Source organism: Hemiscyllium ocellatum, chromosome 4 (assembly GCF_020745735.1).
Source record: "Hemiscyllium ocellatum isolate sHemOce1 chromosome 4, sHemOce1.pat.X.cur, whole genome shotgun sequence".
In the NCBI taxonomy this organism is placed as follows: Eukaryota; Metazoa; Chordata; class Chondrichthyes; order Orectolobiformes; family Hemiscylliidae; genus Hemiscyllium; species Hemiscyllium ocellatum.
This window is the reverse complement of record NC_083404.1, coordinates 142956359-142982261: the sequence shown is the minus strand read 5'-3', so window position 1 is coordinate 142982261 and position 25903 is coordinate 142956359. Positions and strand designations below refer to the sequence as shown.

The 25903-nt window shown below is 46.2% G+C and overlaps 1 protein-coding gene across 2 annotated transcripts in view; it reads right to left on the bottom strand.

Moving 5' to 3' along the window:
- The window catches only part of agap3 (ArfGAP with GTPase domain, ankyrin repeat and PH domain 3), a 678127-nt gene that overhangs the window by 25743 nt on the left and 626481 nt on the right, over positions 1-25903 (bottom strand). For both annotated transcript variants that reach the window (XM_060823965.1, XM_060823964.1), the window contains exons 12-14: positions 20520-20674; positions 14342-14432; positions 9938-10160 (exon numbers count right to left, since the gene is read on the bottom strand). In XM_060823965.1, the coding sequence (XP_060679948.1) occupies positions 9938-10160; positions 14342-14432; positions 20520-20674 (469 nt within the window). The remainder of the gene's footprint in view (positions 1-9937; positions 10161-14341; positions 14433-20519; positions 20675-25903) is intronic.

Genomic DNA, 25903 nt, shown 5'->3' with positions numbered 1-25903 from the left:
GTTTCCGTGCTGTACATCTCTATGACTCTATAACTGTGTGGGTGGGATGAAAGATATGGGGTCAGGCTGAAGTAGTGGGAAATGGGGAATAGGTGGTCAGGTAATGGATATGGATATGAAAATACTTTATCTTTTAAAATGACCATCATTGAATCTGAGGGAATTGTAGACCAGAAGTAAACTGTTGATGGTCCTCCTTATCCATTGAAACTGATAGTAACTGCACAGCAATGCCAAGGGACTCTTTGTCAGAAAGACAACCAACACTGGGCCAGGCCTGCAGCAGCTAACCTAGAATGCAGTGGTTACACCTCTGTGTCGAGTCCCCAAGGCATCTTCATTCAAAGAATTATCTCTATTGATTACTTACAGACAAGATTAATAGGATCACCCTCATAGGCTGGCAGTTACTGAAACCGAAATGAAACAATGAGGAAAAAAGGTAAACAGCCCTCCTCAACTGCCCAGGGACTGCTGCTGGTTTACTCACATCACTACAGAGGACCTCCAGTTCACTGGAATAGGGTTAACCATACATTTTTACCCTTGTTATCAGATTCTAGGCATCACAGGCAAGGCAAGGCTGTCATTAATTGCCCTGCCTACATTGAAGAGGTAGTGAAATCTATCTGTGTGGTCTGCTGTTCCCACCGTTGTCCTTGCCCTTGCTGCTTCTCTGGGGTAATGTTCGTCATCGCAGAAACCCCTTCCACTGAGCAGCAAAAATCCTCTCCCTGCGCTCCACACTGATTGAGTTGCATTTAAAAAGATGAGTATTAACAGAAGTTTTGCATTTATATACAACCTTCCACAGCCCTTTGGGATGCAGAATTGTGAAGATTCACCCCCCCCCACCCCCCGACCTGTAAGGGGCAAAATTCCTCTTCCTCCTCAGTCTTAAACGGTCTGCCTCTTACTCTGAGACGGATGCCCCCTTGTTGTAGAACCCCACATGGTGGGGGAAATACCCTTCCTACATCTGCCTTTTGAAAATTCATTTGTGGTGGGCATCACTGGTTGGGTCAGCATTTACTGCTCCTCCCTAGTTGCCCCTTGAGAAGGTGGGGGTGAGCTGCCTTCTTGAACTGCTGCAGTCCATGTGCTGTGGGTAGATCCACAATGTCCTTAGGGAGGGAATTCCAGGATTCTGACCTAGTGACAGTGAAGGAACGGCAATATATGTCCTCATCAGGATGGTGAGGGGCTTGGAGGGGAACTTGGAGGGGGTGATGTTCCCATATATCGGCTGCTCTTGTCCTTCTAGATGTAAGTGATTGTGGGTTTGGAAGGTGCTGGCTGAAGATCTTTGGTGAATTGCTGCAGTGCACCTTGTAGATAGTACACACTGCTGCTACTGAGTGTCAGTGATGGAGGGAGTGGATGCTTGTGGATGTGGTGCCAATCAAGTGGTCTGCTTTGCCCTGGATGGTGTCAAGTTCTTGTGTGTTCGTGGAACTGTATCCATCTAGACAATTGAGGAGTATTCCATCACCCTCCTGACTTGTGCCTTGTAGATGGTGGACAGGCTTTGTGCAGTCAGGAAGTGAATTACTTGCTGTGGTCTTCCTAGCCTCTGAGCTGCTCTTGAAGTTACTTGTGTTTATGTGGCGAGGCTGGTTCAGTTTTTGGTCAGGATGTTGATAGTGGGAGATTCAGTTATGAAAACACCATTGAACATCAAGGGGTGGTGTTTAGATGATCTCTTATCAGAGATTGTCATGGCCTGGCATTTATGTGGTGTGAATGTTACTTGCCATTTGGCAGCCCAAGTCTTGATACTGTCCAGGCAGATACATCTGTCCATGACAATATTGGTAAGAGTGACTACCACTAAGTCCTTGAAGTCCTGGCTTCACATTGAGAGGAACAACATTTATTGCCCATTCTGGCTATTGAGGGAGTGCAGCGTAGGTTCACGAGGTCAATTCTTGGAATGGCGGGACTATCTTATGTTGAAAGATTGGAGTGACTGGGCTAGTATGCCCTTGAGTTTAGAAGACTGAGAGGGGATCTGATTGAGACATATAAGATTATGAAAGGATTGGACACTCTGGGGACAGGAAACATGTTTCCGCTGATGGGTGAGTGCCGAACCAGAGGACACAGCTTAAAAATACAGGGTAGACCATTTAGGACAGAGATGAGGAAAAACTTCTTCACCCAGAGAGTGGTGGCTGTGTGGAATGCTCTGCCTCAGAGGGCAGTGGAGGCCCAGTCTCTGCATTTGTTTAGGAAAGAGTTGGATAGAGCTCTCAAAGATAGTGGAATCAAGGGTTATGGAGATAAGGCAGGAACAGGATACTGATTAAGGATGATCAGCCATGATCATATTGAATGGTGGTGCAGGCTCGAAGGACAGAATGGCCTACTCCTGCACCTATTGTCTATTGTCTAATTGCCCTTCAATTGAGTGATTTGCTCGACCATTTCACAGGACAGAATATTGGTGAGGGTCTCGAGTTACATGTGGCCAGAATGGGTAAGAATGGCAGAGTTCCTTCCCTAAAGGATTAGTGAGTGAATTCACAATGATTACATGGTAACCATTGCTGCACTTGTATGTTAATTTCAGTGACCCATGAACAAGGACACCCATCCCTTTGAAGCACAATATTCCATAGCCTCTCACCATTTAAGAGATATTTTGTATTTTTGTTTAACTTATCAAAGTGAATAACCTTTCATTTCTCTACATTGCACTCCATCTGTTGAATTCTTGCCCTCTGACTGGGCCTCTCCAAATCCCTGTGAAATGTCCTTGCATCCTCACAAATCTCACTTTCATCTTGTTTTACATCATTTTCAAACTTGGGAGAAATGTTACATTTAATCCCCATTTTTGAATCACTGACATAGATTGTGAACACCTGGGGTCTAAGTGCTGATCCTTGTGATAATCCACTAACCACAATCTGCCAAATCGAGAATCACCCATTTATTCCGGTTCTCTGTTTTCTGTCCATTAACCAGTTGTCAAACCATAACAGTAAATTCTGCCTAATCAAGCATACACAAAATTTTATTTACCAACCTTTTTTGTAGCATTTTAAAGAAAATCTTCTGAAAATACAAATATGCCACATCCACCAGTTCCCCCTGATCTATTCTACTCATTACATCCCTTTCCTAAATCCATGTCAACTCTGCTCAATCCTACCAACACTGTCAAAGTGCACTGTTATGGAGTGTAGGTTTGCTCGCTGAGCTGTGGGTTTGATATCCAGACGTTTCATTACCTGGCTAGGTAACATCATCAGTGGTGACCTCCAAGTGAAGCGAAGCTGTTGTCTCCTGCTTTCTATTTATATGTTTGTCCTGGGTGGGGATCCTGGGGTTTGTGATGAGGTCATTTCCTGTACGTTTTCTGAGGGGTTGATAGATGGTATCTAGATCTATGTGTTTGTTTATGGCATTGTGGTTGGAGTGCCAGGCCTCTAGGAATTCTCTGGCATGTCTTTGCTTAGCCTGTCCCAGGATAGATGTGTTGTCCCAGTCGAAATGGTGGTTTTTTTCATCCGTGTGTAGGGCTATGAGGGAGAGATTGTCGTGTCTTTTTGTGGCTAGCTGGTGTTCGTGTATCCTGGTGGCTAACTTTCTTCCTGTTTGTCCTACGCAGCGTTTGTGGCAGTTCTTGCATGGAATTTTATAGATAACGTTGGTTTGACCATGGGTTGTACTGAGTCTTTTAAGTTTGTTAGTTTTTGTTTGAGAGTGTTGGTGGGTTTGTGTGCTACTAGGATTCCGAGGGGTCTCAGTGGTCTGGCTGTCATTTCTGAAACTTCTTTGATATATGGTAAGGTGGTTAGGGTTTCCGGCTGTGTTTATCTGCTTGTCGTGGTTTGTTCTTGAGGAATCTGCGCACTGTGTTTTGTGAGTATCCGTTCTTCTTGAATACATCGTGTAGGTGGTTCTCTGTTTTTCGAAGTTCGTCTGTGCTGCACTGTGTGGTGGCTCGTTGGAATAGTGTTCTGATACAGCTTCGTTTGTGTGTGTTGGGATGGTTGCTGGTGTAGTTGAGTATTTGGTCAGTGTTTGTCGGTTTTCTATAAACGCGGGTTTGTAATTCTCCCTTGTCCTTTCTTTCTACTGTGACGTCCAGGAATGCGAGTTTGTTGTCAGTTTCTTCCTCCTTGGTGAACTGTATGCCTGTGAGGGTGTTGTTGGCATAAAGTTCACCACGGAGGAAGAAACTGACAACAAACTCGCATTCCTGGATGTCACAGTAGAAAGAAAGGACAAGGGAGAATTACAAACCTTCAAATACAGAAAACCGACAAACACTGACCAAATACTCAACTACACCAGCAATCATCCCAACACACACAAACAAAGCTGTTTCAGAACACTATTCCAACGAGCCACCACACAGTGCAGCACAGACGAACTTCGAAAAACAGAGGAGAACCACCTACACGACGTATTCAAGAAGAACAGATACTCAAAAAACACAGTGCGCAGATTCCTCAAGAACAAACCATGACAAGCAGACAAAACACAGCCAGAAACCCTAACCACCTTACCGTATATCAAAGAAGTTTCAGAAATGACAGCCAGACTACTGAGACCCCTCGGAATCTGAGTTGCACACAAACCCACCAACACTCTCAAACAAAAACTGACAAACTTAAAAGACCCAGTACAACTCATGGACACAACCAATGTAATCTACAAAATTCCATGCAAGGATTGCCACAAACACCACGTAAGACAAACAGAAAGAAAGTTAGCCACCAGGATACACGAACACCAGCTGGCCACAAAAAGACACGACTCTCCTCCCTCGTAGCCCTACATATTGATGAAAAAAAACACCACTTCGATTGGGACACCACATCTATCCTGGGACAGGCTAAGCAAAGACATGCCAGAGAATTCCTAGAGGCCTGGCACTCCAACCACAATGCCATAAACAAATACATAGATCTAGATACCATCTATCAACCCCTCAGAAAACGAACAGGAAATGACATCACCACAAACCCCAGGAACCCCATCCAGGAGAAAGATATAAATAGAAAGCAGGAAACAACAGCTTCGCTTCACTTGGAGGTCGCCACTGATGATGTTACCTAGCCAGGTAATGAAACGTCTGGATATCAAACCTACAGCTCAGTGAGCAAACCTACACTCTAAACCTCAACCTGAGCTACAAACCTTCACAAACCTTGTGCACTGTTATCGCATCCTTTTCCCTATGTCTGATGTTCAGTGAACAGGTCTGCGGTTTTTGGTTTGTTCTCTCACTTCTTTCTTAAATAGTGAGGCTATATTTTCAATCTTCTGATCTACTGGGACCATTCCATAGACATTTAGAAGATACAAAGGAATCTCAATTATCCGAAGGGCACAGGCAGGGGGTATTTTGTTCGGTTAACCAAATGCTGGATAATCGATACCAGATAACGTAGTTAGCCATGCTTGGGGACCCTGTGACCTTGTTTGGATGATCCAAAGTTCAGTTAATCAAATGCTGGATAATCGAGGATCCTCTGTAATCACCAACATATTTACTGTCTCTACTGATACCTCTAGGATGTAGATTCTCAAGTTCAGGGGATCTATTCATTTTAAGTCCCATTCACTTCTCTAGTGTCACATTATTACTGATATTAATATCTTGAGATTCTTCATTTGTATTAGACCCTAGATTCCCCTTTATCTCTGAGAGATTCTTAGTATTTGTATCTTGTACTTGGTTAGTTTCCCTGCCACTTCTTCATAGTCCACATTATAAACTCTCCTGTCTGAATTTCTAATGGACTCACACAGTGGTGAACACAGCCCAGTTATCCATTGATTCCATCTACACTTCCCGCTGCCTCGGGGAGTCAGCCAACATCATCAAAGATCCCCTCCCCAAGTTATACTCTCTTCCAACCTCTTCCATTGGGCAGAAGATACAAAAGCTTAAACACACGTACCAACAGGTTCAAGAAGAGCTTCTTCACTGCTGCTATTTGACTTCTGACAGGATCTCTCAAGTTTTAACTTTAACGCTGATCTTGCTCTGTGCACCTTCTCTTCAGCCATAATATTGTATTCATCGGGGAGGGGACAGTGGGCACTGCAGATGCTGGAGATCAGAGTCAAGAGAGTGTTGCTGGAAAAGTGCAGCAGGTCAGGCAGTATCCGAGGAGCAGGAGAATCGATATTTTAGGCCCTTCATCATTCCTGACATATCGTGCTTTTCCAACAACACACTCTCAATTATTGAATTGTTCTATCACCCTATGATCTTTGTACTGAACAATTTGCCTGTATTGCATGCAAAACAAAACTTTTCACTGTGCCGAGGTACATGTGTCAATTCAAATCAAATGCATTTTTGCGATTTATTTCCTTTTTACACAGAAGCCTTTACAGTCTGTTCTTCTGTTTCTTGCTAGTTTACTCTTACAAGTGGGTTTTTACCTTTTCTCTTTCTTAATCTTTATCTTGGTCTTCCTTGTAGAATTCTAAAATCATCCCAACTACTTTTAGCTAAAATTTATACATCCCTTCCTTTCATTTAATATGACCCGTAATTTCTTTTGTTAGCCACAACTGGAATGCTAACCTTGCTGGGTCGTTGTGTATGAAAGAAATGTATTTTCATGGCAAACTACGTTTTAGTTCTGAAATCAGAAACCTCAGTTTCTGATTAAACTACATCATTTTCAAACTTAACAGAAAGTGCTATCATGTTGTGGTCACACTTTTCTAAAGGTTATTTTATAACAAGGTAATTAATTAGCAATGATTCATCGCATAAGACTAGATCTGAAATAGACCATTCCATACCTTGCTCCTTAACTTCCTATCACTTGAAAACTATTTCGGAGTGGGAAAGGATCATTCGAAGGTGCAGAATGGAAGCAGCAGCAGGTTCCCTTACCGGAATGAAATCATCGACACAAGTGGGTTTTTACCACAAATTGGCAGCTTTCATTGGGATTCTTCCTGGTGTCATAAACAACTGCTTCTACTATTTGACACAGTCGGATTTGAATTCACCATCCACAGGCTACCAATCTCAGACCAGAACTGTTGCATGGCTCCCATGGTGCCCCCAGCTGCATGACTCCTGTAGGTGCCCCTGCTGCATGGCTCCCATGGGTGCCACAGCTGTACGGCTCCCATGGGGGCCCCTGCTGCAAGGCTCCCGTGGGTGCCCAAGCTGCAGGGTTCCCATGGGTGCCCCTACTGCTTGGCTCCCTTGAGTGCCCCTGTTGCACGACTCCCGTGGGTGTCCCTGCTGCTTGGCTCCCGTGGGTGCCACTGCTGCATGGTCCCCATGGGTGCATTCTGCTGCACGGTTCCCGTGGGTGCCCCTGTTGCTTGGCTCCCATGGGTGTCCCTGCTGCATAGTTCCCGTGGGTGCCCCTGCTGCACAGTCCCTATGGGTGCCCCTGCTGCATGGTTCCAATGGGTGCCCCTGCTGCATAGTTCCCGTGGATGGCCCTGCTGCTTGGTTCCCATGGGTGCCCCTGCTGCACGGTTCCCGTGGGTGTCCCTGCTGCACAGTTCCCGTGGGTGCCCCTGCTGCACAGTCCCTATGGGTGTCCCTGCTGCACAGTTCCCGTGGGTGCCCCTGCTGCACAGTCCCTATGGGTGCCCCTGCTGCATGGTTCCCGTGGGTGCCCCTGCTGCACAGTTCCTATGGGTGTCCCTGCTGCATAGTTCCCGTGGGTGCCCCTGCTGCATAGTTCCCGTGGGTGCCCCTGCTGCACAGATCCTATGGGTGCATTCTGCTGCACGGTCCCCATGGGCACCCCTGCTGTATGGCTCCCGTGGGTGCCCCTGCTGCAAGCCTCCGTGTGTGCCCCAGCTGCATGGTTCCCATGGGTGCCCCTGTGCACGGTTCCCATGGGTGCCCCTGTGCACGGTCCCCATGGGTGCCCCTGCTGCACGGTCCCCATGGGTGCCCCTGCTGCACAGTTCCCATGGGTGCCCCTGCTGCACGGTTCCCATGGGTGCCCCTATGCACGGTCCCCATGCATGCTCCTGCTGTATGGTCCCCATGGGTGCCCCTGCTGCATAGTTCCCGTGGGTGCCCCTGCTGCACAGATCCTATGGGTGCATTCTGCTGCACGGTCCCCATGGGCACCCCTGCTGTATGGCTCCCGTGGGTGCCCCTGCTGCAAGCCTCCGTGTGTGCCCCAGCTGCATGGTTCCCATGGGTGCCCCTGTGCACGGTTCCCATGGGTGCCCCTGTGCACGGTCCCCATGGGTGCCCCTGCTGCACGGTCCCCATGGGTGCCCCTGCTGCACAGTTCCCATGGGTGCCCCTGCTGCACGGTTCCCATGGGTGCCCCTATGCACGGTCCCCATGCATGCTCCTGCTGTATGGTCCCCATGGGTGCCCCTGCTGCATGGTTCCCATGGGTGCCCCTGCTGCATAGTTCCCATGGGTGCCCTCTGCTGCATGGTTCCCATGGATACCCCGACTGCACGGTCCCCATGGGTGCCCTCTGCTGCATGGTTCCCATGGATACCCCGACTGCACGGTCCCCATGGGTGCATTCTGCTGCACGGTTCCCATGGGTGCCCCTGCTGCATAGTTCCCATGGGTGCCCCTGCTGCACGGTCCCCATGGGTGCCCTCTGCTGCATGGTTCCCATGGATACCCCGACTGCACGGTCCCCATGGGTGCCCCTGCTGCATGGTTCCCATAGAATCATACAGGACAGAAGAGGCCCTTCTATCTATTAAAGCTACACTAAATGTACATCAGTATCACCTTCCAGCACTATATCCACAGCCTTGACTGGTATCATAGTTCAAAGTGCTTATCCAAGTATTCCTTTCAAGGATGTGAGGTTTCCTGCCTCAGCTGTCCTCTCATGCAGTGCATTCCAGCTCCCTGCCACCCTCTGGGTGAAAAAGACATTTCCTCAAACCTTTTTGAAATGTTCCACCTTAAAATTACACCCCCTTGTTAGTGATCCTTCAAATAAGGGGAACACTGCTTTTTATTCACCTATGTATGGCCCTCATAATCATATACCCATCAGGTTCTCTTCAACCTTCTCTGTTCTGAAGAAAACAACTGAGTTAATCCAGTGTCTCTACATCGCTAGACTGCTCTATCCTGGCAGCATCCTGGTGAATCTCCTGTGCACATGTCCCAGTGTAATCACATCCTCCCTATAGTGCTGCACCAGAGCTACACACAATCCTCCAGCTGTGGCCTCACCAAAGGCCTGTACAGTTCTAACCCTCTTTCCTCTTATAATCTCTGCCATGACTGATACAGGTAAGTGTCCCTTACGCCTTCTTACCACCCAATTAACCTGCTCTGTCACTGTCAGCTCTGTTCCTTTGAGCTTCCTAGTGTCCTGCCATTCATTGAGTGCTCCCTTGTCTTGTTCCTTCTCCCAAAGTGCATGCCCTCACATATATCAGGGTTAAATTCCATCTGCCATTGATCTGCCCACCTGACCAATCTGCTTTCCTCCTGTAACCCAACACTGTCCTCCTGACTATCAACACTGCCAACTGTTTCATCCACCCTGCCAACTGTATCATCCACCCCTCACCATTCTCACCTACATCTTTGTATATGTCACAAACAATAAGGGACCCAGCACTGAATCCTGTGGTACGCCACTGCATGCTGGGCACCAATCATACAAACAGCCTCCTACCCCACCCTCTGAATCCTGCGCCCCTGCTGCATGACTCCCATGTGCACTATAGGGTCATACAGGCCTGCAGCACAGAAGAAGGCCCTTCAGCCCATCACATCCACGCCAGTCAAAAACAACTATCTATTCTAATCCCAGTTTTTAGCACTTAGTCCATAGCCTTGTGTGTCTTGGCATCACAAGTGTACATCTAAGTACTACTGCAATGTTATGAGGGATTCTGCCTCTAACCACCCTCTTGCATGGCCCCTGAATGCGCCATGCTGCATCGTTCCTGTACGCATCTTTGCTGCATGGTTCTTGTTCTGTACCTGCTGCTGTCCGGGTTGGGTTTAGTCAGGCCCTGTGTCGAGTCTTCCCACACACTGTTGGCCATGGCATTCCCAATTCCAGTCATCACCATGATGAGTTCAACAGGCCAGTCATCCAGATCGAGGGAGCGAACCCGCGACAAGTGTGTACCCAGGTTCCGGTGGATTCCGGAACACTCTATACAGATGAGGGCTCCAAGGTTCAAACTTGCCCAGTCAGGATCTGCAACAAGTGTGGAGACATTAATTTACCATTGGCATGGAGAATCGGTGAAAGAAAGCAAAGGGTAACAGCAAGCCTGAATCACTGCCGTGGCATGGAAAACCTCATCAAACTAAGACCCTGAGGACCCTCAGCCTGGCAGCAGCCAGGGGTCGAGGGGAAGAGGGGATTGGGCCTGAGGTGAGTATTAATTCTTCTATTCAGAGAAGACATTCTAGGTCAAGAAGGACCACAGATAGATGCACAGCACAGGACTGCAACATGACATCAGCCTGAGAGTAGTAGAGGCGTAAAGTCACTGAGGGAACAGACCCTTTAGAATATAGAACAATACAACGCAGAACAGGCCCTTCGGCCCTGGATGTTGCGCCGACCTGTGAACTATTCTCAGCTCGTCCCTCTACACTATCCCAAAATCATCCATGTGCTTATCTAAGGATTGTTTCAATCTCCCTAATGTGGCTGCGTTAACTACATTAGCAGGTAGGGCATTCCACGCCCTTACCACTCTCTGAGTAAAGAACCTGCCTCTGACATCTGTCTTAAATCTATCACCCCTCAATTTGTAGTTATGCCCCCTCGTACATGCTGACGTATTCATCCTAGGAAAATGTCTTTCACTGTCTACGCTTTCTAATCCTCTGATCATCTTGTATGTCTCCATCAAATCCCCTCTTAGCCTTCTTCTTTTCAATGAGAACAGACCCAAGTCCCTCAGCCTTTCCTCATAAGACCTTCCCTCCAGACCAGGCAACATCCTGGTAAACCTCCTCTGCACCTTTTCCAATGCTTCCACATCCTTCCGGTAACGGGGTGACCAGAACTGGACACAATATTCCAAGTGTGGCCGCACCAGCATTTTGTACAGTTGCAGCATGACATTACAGCTCCGGAATTCAATCCCTCTACAATAAACCTAACACACACCGTATACCTTCTTAACAGCACTATCCACCTGGGTGGCAACTTTCAGGGATCTACGTACATGGACTCCAAGATCCCTCTGCACATCCACACTACCAAGAATCTTTCCATTGATCCAGTACTCTGCCTTCCTGTTTTTCTTCCCAAAGTGCATCACCTCACATTTAGCTGCTTTGGCTCTACCCATCCATGCCAACCAAGTTTTCTCAACTGAACTAGTCCCATTTGCTTGCAATATATTGCTGCAGTGGCCGGTATATTGGGTCCAGGTCGATGTGTTTGTTGCTATCAGCCCAATATACCGACCACTGCAGCGGACAGCTGGAACTGACAACCAGAAGCGGCAGAGAGAAACCACTATAAATTATGGAGGAAACATCACAGAAGCGCTTCACAGGAGGCTCCCAAGCACTGAGGATTTCTCCTAGACAGGGGACGAAACGTTTGCAACACAAATTCCCAGCTCGGCGAACAGAACCACAACAACGAGCACCCAAGCTACAAATCTTCTCCCAAACTTTGAATGTGTAAACTCCGCACAGTCACCCAAGGCTGGAACTGAACCTGGGTCCCTGACGCTGTGAGGCAGCAGTGCTAACCACTGAGCCACCGTGCTGCCCATAATATACTTTCACCATTAATATACTTGTAGAATCTCTTTGGATTCTCCTTAACCTTATCTGCCAAAGCTATCTCATGTCCTCTTTTTGCCCTCCTGATTTCCCCTCTAAAGTGTACTCCTAACCCCTCTATTTGTGATCGGATCACTTGATCCCAGCTGCCTATACCTGACAAATCCCTCCTTCTTTTGACCAAGGCCTCAATATCTCTAGTCATTTAGCATTCCCTCCTCCTGCCAGCCTTACCCTTCTCACTAACAGGAACTTGCTGTCCCTGAACTCTCTTTATCTTGCTTTTGAAAGCCTCCCATTTGCCAGACATCCATTTATGTGTGAACAACCTGCCCCAATAACATTTGAAAATAAGTGACTGATCCCTCCATCATCTCATCGGACCCTCAGTTAGGATCTCACCAGATCTTGCATTATAGTCTTGCTGCAGTCCTGCATGCTTTCCCTCACCATGGTCCAGTGCACACTGATAATCATGGGAGATTTAAATCTACACAAACTGGAAAGTCAGATCGGTAAAGGGAGACAAGATGGGGCATTCACAGAATGTTTTTAAAGCAGAATGTTCTGGAGCAACCAGAGAAGACCTTATACTAGACCTGATATTGTCCAATGAGATAGAATTAATCAATGCTCTCATAGTGAAGGTGTCCCTAGTCACAATGACCACAATATATTTGAATTTTGTATTCAGTTTGGGGGAAGAGGAGTGGGTGCAAGGCCTGTTTTATAAAATTTAAATATTGGCAATTATGAGCAGTTGAAAGCAGAACTGTCTAAGTGAATTGGCAAATTAAATAAAACATAGATTAAAAAGTGATGCAGTGACAGACTCTTAAAGGGATATTTCAGAATTTACAGAATAAATACTTTCAATGGGTAACAAAAGTTCCAAGGGATGGATTTGTGTTTAGCTAGAAATGTTAACGATAAGGTTAAATTAAAATATCATTGTGTAAAAACGGGTGGAAGACGGGACAAAACGTAGATAATAGCAAAAAATTAATTGAGAGGTAAAGTTTGAAGATGACAGTATAATGAGTGGTGTGCCACAGGGCTAGGTGCTGGGCCATCAACTGTTTACAATTTCTATCAGTAACTTGGATTCATTGCTAAACTTGCTGGTGACACAAAGGTAGGAGGAAACCTAAGTTGTGAAGAGGATATAAAAAGGCTCCTAAAAAATATAGATATGTTAAGTGAGTGGGTTTAGATGTAGCAAATGGAATACAATGTGGGGAATGTGGAATTGTTCATCATGCGAGGAAGAATAATAAAAAGCTTATTATCCAAACGGTGACAAATTAAAGAGCTCCGAGATGCTGAGAGATTTGAGTGTCCAAGGCTTGAATGCGGGTACAGCAAGTAATTAGGAAAGCTATTACAATGTTCTTGTTTATTGAAGGGGAATTGAATACAAAACGTAGGGAGGCTATAGTTCCGTTAGACAGAGTATTGATCAGGCTGGAGTAATGTGCACAGTATTGATGGTTAGGGAAAGATGTAACTGCTTTGGAAGTCTTATGGAGCCTAATAGCTGGAATGAGCAGGTTTGCCTTCTGAGGAGAGGTTGGTTAGGCTGGCCTTGTATTGACCGGAGTTAAAAAGAGTAAGAGGCAACTTGATTGAAACATATAAAATCCTGCAGAGTCTTTACAGAATGGATGTGGAAAGGATATTTCCTTTGATGAGAACATCTAGATTCTTGCTAAGTCAGGTAGTGAAAGATTATCAGGAATAGGTGGGAATGTGCGGATCATCCATGATTGTACTGAATGGTGAACAGTCTTGATGAGCCAAGTGACCTACTCCAAATCTACATTCATATGCTTCTACCCAGCACCATCCTGTAATGTGGGACTCGATCTCGTCCTATGCTGTGGATTCATTACAGCCCTGTGCTGTGGAACCCATTACAGCTTGTGCTGCGGGACTCATTACAGCTTGTGCTGCGGGACTCATTACAGCCCTGTGCTGTGGAACCCATTACAGCCCTGTGCTGTGGGACTCATTACAGCCCTGTGCTGTGGGACTCATTACAGCTTGTGCTGTGGGACTCATTACAGCCCTGTGCTGTGGGACTCATTACAGCTTGTGCTGCGGGACTCATTACAGCCCTGTGCTGTGGGACTCATTACAGCTTGTGCTGCGGGACTCATTACAGCTTGTGCTGCGGGACTCATTACAGCCCTGTGCTGTGGGACTCATTACAGCCCTGAGCTGTGGGACTCATTACAGCCCTGTGCTGTGGAACCCATTACAGCCCTGTGCTGTGGAACCCATTACAGCCCTGTGCTGTGGGACTCATTACAGCCCTGTGCTGTGGGACTCATTACAGCTTGTGCTGTGGGACTCATTACAGCCCTGTGCTGTGGGACTCATTACAGCCCTGTGCTGTGGGACCCATTACAGCCGTGTGCTGTGGAACCCATTACAGCCCTGTGCTGTGGAACCCATTACAGCCCTGTGCTTGAGACTCATTACAGCCCTGTGCTGTGACACCCATTACAGCCCTGTGCTGTGAGACCCATTACAGCCCTGTGCTGTGAGACTCATGTCAGTGCAATGTTGTCAGACTTGTTACAGTCCTGTGCATTGACTTGGTACCTTTCTGCAAATACTCACTTGGTGTGTCACAGTCAACACAGAATCCGTTCCCTCGCATGTTCCTAATCGACTGGATTGCAATGGCGTCACTCTGGCTTCCCAATCGAGACTAAACCAAAATGGAGAAGAAACATGATTTCTCAGATGGTACCAGTCTTCATTCGGAAGCAGAAATATTCAGTCCAAAGGCCCATTGCTTTTACAGATATAAGCACCAATTTCTCCAAATATCCTTCATTCAACTCACTTTCATAACTGTAAATAATTATGACCCCAGAACCAATCCCTGTGGCACTCCACTAGTTAAAGACTGCGATCCCAAAAATGCCTGCCTCATCCCATCTCTCTGTCTTCTATTAGTTACCCAATCCTCTACCAATGTACCAGAAGACCAGTACCAACACCATGGGCTCTTCTCTTATTAAGTAGCTTCATGTGTGGCACCTTACCGTACACCTTCCGGAAATCCAGACATATTACATCAACTGGTTCCCCTTTATCCATCCTGCTTCCATCTTCAGAGAATTCTAATAAAATTGTCAGGCCTGATTTCCCCTTCCTGAAGCTATTCTGACTCTGCTTGACTATTGCAATATGTATTTCTAAATGCTCTGCTATTACATCCTTTACAACAGACTCTAACATTTTCCCAATAACAGACATTCACCTAAATAATAGATTTCTGCTCCATTTTTGCAGCAGCAGTGGGAGCAGGGAGAGCGAGGGGCTGAGTGGGAGTAGTCGAACTGCACTCTGGGAAGGTGACTGAACTAATATATTTGGGTAGTGGCTAGGCTGAGATAGTACACGTGTAGCATGGCTCACCAGGGGAAGGCAGCAATAGCCAGGTTCATGGCACCATGACTGGCTCTGCTGTACAGAAGGGCAGGAAAAAGAGTGGAAGGGCTATAGTCATAGGGCATTCAATTGTAATGGGCGTAGATAGGTGGTCCTGTGGTCAAAAATGAGACTCAAGAATGGAATTTGCCTCCCAGGTGCATGGGTCAGGGATGTCTTCAATCAGCTGCAGAACGTTCCAAGGGGAGGGTGAACAGCCAGTTGTCATGATGCACATAGGCACCAATGATATAGGTTAAAAACAGGATGAGGTCCTACAAGCAGAACTTTGGGAGTTAGGAGCCAAGTTAAAAAGTAGGAGCTCAGAGTTAGTAACCTCAGGATTGTTACCGGTGCCCCGTGGTAGTCAGAGTAGAACTGAAACAATAGGCAGGATGAATGTGTGGTTTGTGAGATGGTACAGAAAGGAGGCATTCAAATGTTTGGGACATTGCGACCAGTTCTGGGGAGGTGGGACTAATACAAATTGGATAGCCTACAAAACGAATGTCCTTGGGGTGCTTTTGCTAACATTGTTAGGAGGGTTTAAACTAATGTGGCAGGGGGATGGGAACCAAATGAGGAGGTTAATGGACAGTAAGGAGGTAGAAACTAAAGCCTGTAAGAAACTAGATCATGAAGTCCGCGTGACTAAGGGGAAGATTAGGCAGGGAGATGGTGATGAACGCAAAGGAATAGGTAGTCTGAGGTGCATTTGTTTTCATGCAAGAGGTGTAATAGGTAAGGCAAATGATCTTAGGGCTTGGATTAATACCTGGGAGTATGATGTTATTGCTAATAGTGAGACTTGGTTGAGGGAAGAGCATGGTTAGCAACTAAATATCCCAGGATATTGATGCTCCAGACGGGATAGAGAGGGAGGTAAAAGGGGTGGAGGAGTTGTATTACTGGTCAGAGAGGCTATCACAGCTGTGCTGAAGGAGGGCACTATGGAAGACTCGAGCAGTGAGGCGATATGGGCAGAGCTCAGAAATAGGAAGGGTGAGGTGACAATATTGGGGCTGTATTACAGACCTCCCAATAGCGAGCATGAGGTACAAGTACAAATATGGAAACAGATTATGGAAAGTTGCAGGAGCAATAGGGTGGTTGTGATAGGAGATTTTAATTTTCCCAAAATTGACTGGGATTCACGTAGTGTTAGAGGTCTAGATCGAGCAGAATTTGTAAGGAGCATCTAGGAGGGTTTTCTAGAGCAGTATGTAAATAGTCCAACTCAGGAAGGGGCCATACTGGATCTGCTGTTGGGGAATGAGCCCAGCCAGGTGGATGAAGTTTCAGTCAGGGATTACTTTGGGAATAGTGATCACAATTCCGTAAGTTTGAGTACTCATGGACAAAGACAAGAATGGCCCTAAAGGAAGAGTGCTAAATTGGGGAAGACCAACTACACCAAAATTTGGCAGGAGCTGGGGAATGTGGATTGAGAGCAGCTGTTTGAAGGTAAATCCACATTTAATATGTGGGAGGCTTTTAAAGAGAGGTTGATTAGAATGCAGGGCAGACATGTCCTTGTGAAAATGAGGGATAGAAATGGCAAGATTAAGGAACCATGGATGACAGGTGAAATTGTGAGACTACCTTAGAGGAAAAAGGAAACATACATAAGGTCTAGGTGACAGAAAACAGACAAAGCTATGGAAGAATATCGGGAAAGTAGGACCAATCTGAATCGAGGAATTAAGAGGGATAAAAGGGGTCATGAAATATCTTCAGCAAACAGGGGTAAGGAAAATCCCAAAGCCTTTTATTCATATATAAGGAGCAAGAGGGTAATGAGAGAAAGGGTTGGCCCACTCAAGGACAAAGAAGGAAAGTTATACATGGAGCCAGAGAGAATGGGTTAGATTCTTAGCGAGTACTTTGCATTGTTATTCACTGAGAAGAGGGATATGATGGATATTGAGGTTAGGGAATGATGCTTGATTACTCTACATCAAGTCAGCAGAAGGAGGGAGAAAGTGTTGGGCATTCTAAAAGGCATTAAGATGGACAAGTCCCCAGGTCTGGATGGGATCTATCCCAGGTTACTGAGGAGAGCGGAAATAGCTAGGGCCTTAACAGATATCTTTGCAGCATCCTTGAACACGGATAAGGTCCCGGAGGACTAGAGAATTGCTAATGTTGTCCCCTTGTTTAAGAAGGGTAGCAGGGATAATCCATGCAATTATAGACCGGCGAGCCTGACATCAGTGGTAGGGAAGCTGCTGGAGAAGATACTGAAGGATAGGATCTATCCCCATTTGGAAGAAAATGGGCTTATCAGTGACATGCAACATGGTTTTGAACAGGGAAGGTCATGTCTGACCAGTTTAATACAATTCTTTGAGGAAGTTACAAAGTTGATTGATGAGGGAAGAGCAGTAGGTGTCATATACATGGACATCGGTAAGGCGTTTGATAAGGTTCCCCATGGTAGACTGTTGGAGAAGGTAAGGTTGCATGGGGTCCAGGGTGTACAAGCTAGATGGATAGAGAACTGGCTGGGCAGCAACAGACAGAGAGTAGTCGTGGAAGTGAGTTTCTCAAAATGGAGACCTGTGAGCAGTGGTGTCCCACAGGGATCTGTGCTGGGGCCACTGTTGTTTGTGATATACATAAATGATTTGGAGGAAGGTATACGTGCTCTGATTAGCAAGTTTGCAGATGGCACTAAGATTGGTGGAGTAGCAGATAGTGAAGGGGACTGTCAGAGAATACAGCAGAAGATAGATAGATTGGAGTGTTGACGAAATGGCAGATGGAGTTCAATCCAGGCAAAAGCGAGGTGATGCATTTTGGAAGATCCAACTTAAGAGCGAACTATATGGTAAATGGAAAAGTCCTGGGTAAAATTGATGTACACAGTGATCTGGGTGTTCAGGTCCATTGTATCCTGAAAGTGGCAACACAGGTCAGTAGAGTGTTCAAGAAGGCATACAGCATGCTTTCCTTCAGCGGACAGGGTGTTGAGTACAAGAGTTGGCAGGTCACGTTACAGTTGTATAAGACTTTGGTTTGGCCGCATTTAGAATACTGCGTACAGTTCTGGTCGCCTCATTACCAAAAGGAGGTGGATGATTTGGAGAGGGTGCAGAGGAGGTTCACCAGGATGTTCGGCGGAAGTGGGTACTGCAGATGCTGGAGATTACAGTTAAGATTAGAGTGGTGCTAGAAAAGCACAGCAGGTCAGGCAGCATCTGAGGAGCAGGAAAATCAACGTTTCGGGCAAAAGCCCTTCATCAGGAATCTGATGTTGCTTAGTATGGAGGTGTTAGCTATGAAGACAGGTTGAGTAGATTAGAAAGACAGAGGTTGAGGGGGGACCTGATTGAGGTCTACAAAATCATGAGAGGTGTAGACAGTGCGGACAGCAAGAAGCTTTTTCCCAGAGTGGGGAACTTAATTACTAGGGGTCACAAGTTCAAGATGAGTGGGGAAAGGTTAAAGGGAGATATGTGTGGAAAGTTCTTTACGCAGAGGGTGGTGGGTGCCTGGAACATGTTGGCAGGGGAGGTGTTGGGGGTGAGCACTATAGTGTCATTTAAGATGTATATCGACAGATACATGAATGGGCAGGGAGCAGAGGGTTACAGATCCTCAGAAAATAGGCGACAGGTTTAGACAGAGGATCTGGATCGGCGCAGGCTTGGAGGGCCGAAGGGCCTGTTCCTAATCTGTAATTTTCTTTATTCTCTGTTTTTTGTCTCCTTTCTTTTTTAAATAATGGTGCTAAATTGGCAGTTTTCCAATCCTCTGGGATGTTTCCAGAATCTAAGGATGATTAATGATTATTTCCAATGTTTCCACTATCATTGTAGTTACTTCCTTTCATACCTTCGATGCTACTGATCGGTCTTTAACCACATTAGTTTCCCTTGTGGAGGCTAAAGGCCAATATCCTACATACTTCACTCCACATGCCTCACTCCACCCTCTCCCCACATCCCTCACTCCACCCTCTCCCCACATCCTCACTCCACCCTCTCCCCACATCCCTCACTCCACCCTCTCCCCACATCCTCACTCCACCCTCTCCCCAATCCCTCACTCCACCCCTCACTCCACTGTCTCCCGACATCCCTCACTCCACCCTCTCCCCACATCCCTCACTCCACCCTCTCCCCACATCCTCACTCCACCCTCTCCCCACATCCCTCACTCCACCCTCTCCCCACATCCTCACTCCACCCTCTCCCCAATCCCTCACTCCACCCCTCACTCCACCCTCTCCCCACATCCCTCACTCCACCCTCTCCCCAATCCCTCACTCCACCCTCTCCCCACATCCCTCACTCCACCCTCTCCCCACATCCCTCACTCCACCCTCTCCCCACATCCCTCACTCCACCCTCTCCCCACATCCCTCACTCCACCCTCTCCCCACATCCCTCACTCCACCCTCTCTCCACATCCTCACTCCACCCTCTCCCCACATCTTCACTCCACCCTCTCCCCACATCCCTCAATCCACCCTCTCTCCACATCCCTCACTCCACCCTCTCCCTGTATCCCTCACTCCACCCTCTCCCTGTATCCCTCACTCCACCCTCTCCCTGTATCCCTCACTCCACCCTCTCCCCATATCCCTCACTCCACCCTTTCCCCACAATCCCTTATTCCACCCTCCCTCCATCCCATTCAATGCCTTCCCTCGTCAGGAGTTGGTTCCTCTGGACTACACTGTTCTTCGCAGCTAATGTATTCCATCATCTGTTCTCGTTTTTGGGTAAAAATCGATCCTTCTTCTTGCTCCTACTGTCCTTGGTATTTACTCTTTGTTGCTGGCATTTGAGCACAGGCAGTGCTGGCTCCAGCCACTTGTTCTTTCTTTTCACATCATCCATAGCTGCATATTTAAAGGAATATTCTAATTAAATTCTTTATCGCTGCCTGTCACAGACCTCTGTACATCAGTGGCCTGTCACCTGTAATAATACTACCTGCTAACACACTGTACCTGGGCCCGGCCCAGGCTGCTGTCTGACAGACAGGAGGCAGCAGCTGCCAGAGCTCAGAATACAATTTGCTCCAAGCGCTCAGTATTGTTAGATATCAGAAAGAGAGAGTTGTCACTAACTAGGAATCTCATTGCAGGAGAGTGAGCACTAACCGGGTAAGCTTCAATACTGGAGAGGATGTGATGCTTACACTGTGACATTTACACTGTAATATAAGCCACTCAGTCAGGCTGGCTAGAATTCCGAGATTATTCAGAATCAAATAGCAACCAGCTTACAAATCTGAAAACTGGGATGGTATTTACTGTACTTACTCAGACGGAGTGTTTGAGAATACTTTCTGAGCTACCTGAAGTCCCAGCACCCAATGGTGGAGAGATGAAACAGTAAGGTGATACCTTGTTTTTGCTGCTTTCACATGACTGTAGACTGGCAAAGATCTGACTTTCAACCGCCAGCACCCATGATTCCCTCTCCTCAGAGTTCGAGGCTTCAAAATGCCACGTTTGCCCAGTCAACGACACAATCACAAACTCATAAGATTCCTCACCATCTGTAAAACAGAGAGTGAGACAGTCAGGATCAGAATTAATGACACAGCAGAATTCACAGCATTGAATACCCATCTCCCCCCCAAAAAACCCACTCATCCCTCATTAACACACAGCAGCACTCACCAGGACATCCAAAACCCCAAACCCTACATCCACCCAGAACCTCATACCCACTCACATCCCCCAGCCTTAGAAAGCAACACTTCATCAACACACACCACCCAGATGTATTGAACCCCACCTACATGCAACACCCACTCATAGCAATTCAATTATACTCCACTTCTAGTTACCACCCCAGCAAACATCTACCTAACTCCATGCTGTCCCTGTCCTGGGAGTGTTTGATGGGGACAGTGTAGAGGGAGCTTTATTCTGTATCTAACCCCATGCTGTCCCTGTCATAGAGATGTACAGCATGGAAACAGACCCTTCGGTCCAACCCGTCCATGCCGACCAGATATCCCAAACCAATCTAGTCCAACCTGCAGCACCTGGCCCATATCCCTCCAAACCCTTCCTATTCATATACCCATCCAAATTCCTCTTAATTGTTGCAATTGTACCAACCTCCACCACATCCTCTGGCAGCTCATTCCATCCATGTATCACCTTCTGCGTGAAAAAGTTGCTCCTTAGGTCTCTTTTATATCTTTCCCCTCTCACCCTAAACCTATACCCTCTAGTTCTGGACTCCCCGACCCCAGGGAAAAGACTTTGCCTATTTATCCTATCCATGCCCCTCATAATTTTGTAAACCTCTATAAGGTCACCCCTCAGCCTCCGACGCTCCAGGGAAAACAGTCCCAGCCTGTTCAGCCTCTCCTTGTAGCTCAGATCCTCCAACCCTGGCAATATCCTTGTAAATCTTTTCTGAATCTTTTCAAGTTTCACAACATCTTTCCGATAGGAAGGAGACCAGAATTGCACACAATATTCCAACAGTGGCCTAACCAATGTCCTGTACAGCTACAACATGACCCTCCCAACTCCTATACTCAATACTCTGACCAATAAAGGAAAGCATACCAAACACCTCCTTCACTATCCTATCTACCTGCGACTCCACTTTCAAGGAGCTATGAACCTGCACTCCAAGGTCTCTTTGTTCAGCAACACTCCCTAGGACCTTACCATTAAGTCCTGGGAGTGTTTGATGGGGGACAGTATAGAGGTAGCTTTACTCTGTATCTAACTCCGTGCTGTCCCTATCCTGGGAGTGTTTGATGGGGGACAGTGTAGAGGGAGCTTTACTCTGTATCTAACCCCGTGCTGTCCCTGTCCTGGGAGTATTTGATGAGGACAGTGTTAGCTTTACTCTATATCTAACCCACTGATGTCTCTGTCCTGGGAGTGTTTGTTGGGGGACAGCATAGAGGAAGCTTTACTCCACTTCAGTGATTATGTATTCGTTCTAACAAGTTAGTCAATGTCTTGGAGGTGTCTTGGTGGGGAATAGAAGACATTTTACTTCACATTTTATCCAAGACAGGACCCTGACCAATCTCTAATTCAACCCAAACCCCAGCCCATCTGGGTCTAGCCTTGTCAGTTTTGTACTTGAAATTTTCCATGCATTTAGTCACAGATCAAACAGTTGGAATCTTCTAACCTTCTTTCTTCTTCTCAACCACATGCTCAGCCTAGAGAATAGGAAGTGTTTAGTTTCCATTTGCACTGTGACTATTTCCCCTCTTCACACTGTGGGACAGTTTGTGACGGTGTGCACACTCACTGTCCCATCCCTCTGAAATGCTCAGATTTATTTTTGTTATAATTCCATTGAGACTCAAAGCAGTTTGAGAAGAAAACAGTCCACTCAAAGTCAATGGAAAGAAAACTTCTAGTTAAGATTTCACTTTCTATATCTTTTCCTGCAAAAAAAACCAATTACAATCAATATAATTCAAGCATTAACAAGTGAAGGATATTTCTAATAAGAAGATAAATTTCACTATAGTTTATACAATGAAGATATGTTTAAATAGTTACAAATATTCACACTGCTTCCTACATAAATGTGAGACTAAGTGCAAACTCAGTCTTTCCAACTCAGTCTTCATTTTGCAGGATTTCTCACTTCCCATTTCATTACTTTGACCACTGAGGCAACTTCATTATCAAGTGCTCCCCATTTTAAGACCTGAGACAGGGATACATCATCAAGGCACACCTCAACCAACCCTCCATCACTTGTGTCATAACAATATTGTTGGCACAGAATCTCCGAAGGACACCTCTTCTGACCTGCTCCCATGTTTGGTGGGTTCTAGCACCACTTCATTAACAGTAATGGCTAACCTTCAATTCAGAATCCCTCGCTTTCCCAGACTACGTATACTGGAGAGCGGACTGTCACTAGCGTTCCACATGACAATGTCTAAGAGAGAAGGTTATCGAGGGCTCCAGAGAGGGAGCATCTCTTTGCAATCCTACACTTTTTCACTGTCCAGTATACCATCAATTTGGGTGTCAACCGCAAACTTACTAACCATGCCTTCTAAATTCTCATCTAAATCATTTATATCAATGACAAACAAAAGGAGACTCAGCACAGTGGGTGCAGGGTCAACTGAAAAATTTAGAAGGGAATTACTCCTTCAAAAGGCCAACACAGATACAACAGGCCAAATGGACTCATCTGTGGGTGGTACAATGGCTTAGTGGTTAACACTGCTGCCCTCAGTACCAGGGACCCAAGTTTGATTCCAGACTCGGGCAGCTGCCTGTGTGCAGTTGGCATATTCTCTCCGTTTCTGCATGGGTTTTCACCGGGTGCTCTAGTTTCCCCCACAGTCCAAGATGTGCAGGTTGGGTGGATTGGTCATGCTAAAAATAAATTGTTCTATGTAATGCAGACTGGGTGGTAAAAGCCCTATGTGGGCTTACAAGAATAGGGAGGGGATGGGTCTGTATGGGATGCTCTTTGGTGGGTTGGAATAGACCTGATAGGTCAAATGGCTTCTTCCTGTACTGTAGGGATTCTATGATTTATCCATTCTACGATTCTATGTAAAAAACAAACAACTTAGCAGCTAGTTAGTGGTCAGGAGCAGGAACTAGCATCTTTACTCATGTCCAACCTTATGTTGCTTGCATATCATCCTATGTACCTGCCTCACATCCAAATGTCTTAACCCTCTGATGACACCTGTTGGTCAATGTTGACATGACCCCTGCTTCAGTCATTGCCTTGGGAGAGAATTCCACAGCCTCACAATTGTCTGGGAAAAGAATCTCCCGCTCTCGGTCCTGAATCTCTGATGTTTAAACTTCTCTCCAAATCCTCAAGTTCCTATATCACCAGTAACAGTCTGTTTTTTATTTATTTGTGGGATGGGGACATCTCCAGCTAGGCGAGCATTTACCATCTATTCCTAACTCCCCAAAAGGCAGTTAAGAGTCACATGTAGGCCAAACTGGCTAAGGATGGCAAATTTTGTTCCCTCCAGAACATTAGTGACTCTAATCCATTCTTAATAACTTTTAACATCTCCAACAAATCACCCTGTCATCACCTGCTCTACTCCAACGTTTCGTGGTTTTCTTCCCAGCTGTATTCGCTCACGCTAGGCAGGATCCTCGTCAATTTCTCCTGCTCCACCTTGAATGTATCAATTTCCTTCCAACAGTGTGAAACCCAAAACTGTAGCACACTCTCCAACTGTGATTTACTGACATCTTATATAGATCCACCGTCACATGTCCACTCATAAACTCTATGATCCCTTGGTATTCTCCGATTATTCATGAAATTGTTTGAAATAAATCTGAATCTCCAAACTCCTAAGCTCTTGCACATCATCCAACCATTACTTAAAGTAGGATGGTTGTTCTTCAACATTTCTTTTCACTCATTCACAGGATGGGTGTGGCATTATGTCTAATTTGCCTAAGTTAAGAAAGACTGATGAACTTTTTCCTTTATTCCATTTAATACCAGGAAGGACTGTAATGTTAACTTTTAACTTCTTTATTTTTCTACTTATACTGAGAACAACGGTAAAGCTTTATTTTTAACTTTGTTTCTCTATGTGACGATTTGTACCTAAGTTTTGTACCGAGGTACCTTCGTACCTAATATGGTGCTGTGTGTGGTGACACTACTTTTCCCTGTACTTCTGTACTTCTGTATTTGAGTACACGTGACAATAAAGCTTACATCAATAAATCAAAATCAAGTTGAGTTGGACAAATTGCAGAGGAGGTATGTGTTTGTGCAAATGTAGATGTGAACGTATCAGCAGGACACCAGGAAGGAGGTGGAACAGAGACAGTAAAAGGTTGTTTCACTCAGCCTGGGGACCTTTAATTAAAAGGTCAGTTTCAAGCACAGTCAGAATGCAGACCTCACTGGACCACTCACTCTCCTTTCAAATCCCTAACCCCTCCTAAAAAATAACTGTTCACTGATAGAAGGAACTGGGTCCCTGAGTCTGATTAGTGAAGGCAGCCAGTGAATAGCGAATGAGAACAATATACATCTCCACACATACTTGATCTCATAGCAAACGGATTAGTAATTACCTAATTAGGGTTATGCAAATACAATGCTCATTAGCATAATGCCTCATTCCCTGAGCTGTGTAAGCTGTTGGCCAATTGTCTCCACACAAGACAAACAGCAAAAAAATTATCTGTCGCAGCACACAGCTCAGCAACTCAAACTGATAACTCCATCGACCCCTCACACAGTGCCTGGAATATCCCAGGGCTCCAGAAAGGGAGTGGTCGTTCCTGGGTCTGAGACTATTTTGAATATTGAGGGAAAGAATCTTCATGGGTCATCCCAGGGATCCCGGAATGGAGTGATAACCCTTAGACAAGTTGGGATCCTGAAAGGGTGTGGGTGATCCTGAAGCCGGGAGAACTTCAGGAATCTAGTGGTGAAGTCGGTCTTCTGTTTTTATTTTTGTGCAGTAGATCTTCCCAGAATGAGGTGAAAGTGAGATGCTGGAAATTAGAGTCGAGAGAGGGTGCTGGAAAAGCACAGCAGGTCAAACAGCATCCAAGAAGCAGGGGAAACGACGTTTCGGGCAAAAGCCCTTCATCAGGAATCCTGAAGGGCTTTTGCCCAAAATGTCAATTCTCCTGCCTCTTGGATGCTGCCTGGCCTGCTTTCCAGAATGAGCATGATCCTGGGGAGAGAGAGAGAGAGAGATGAGATCTCCTGGGGGGGTGGGAGTTTCCCAGAGATCCAGGTGGGATAAGGCCTTGTCTTAGATGGC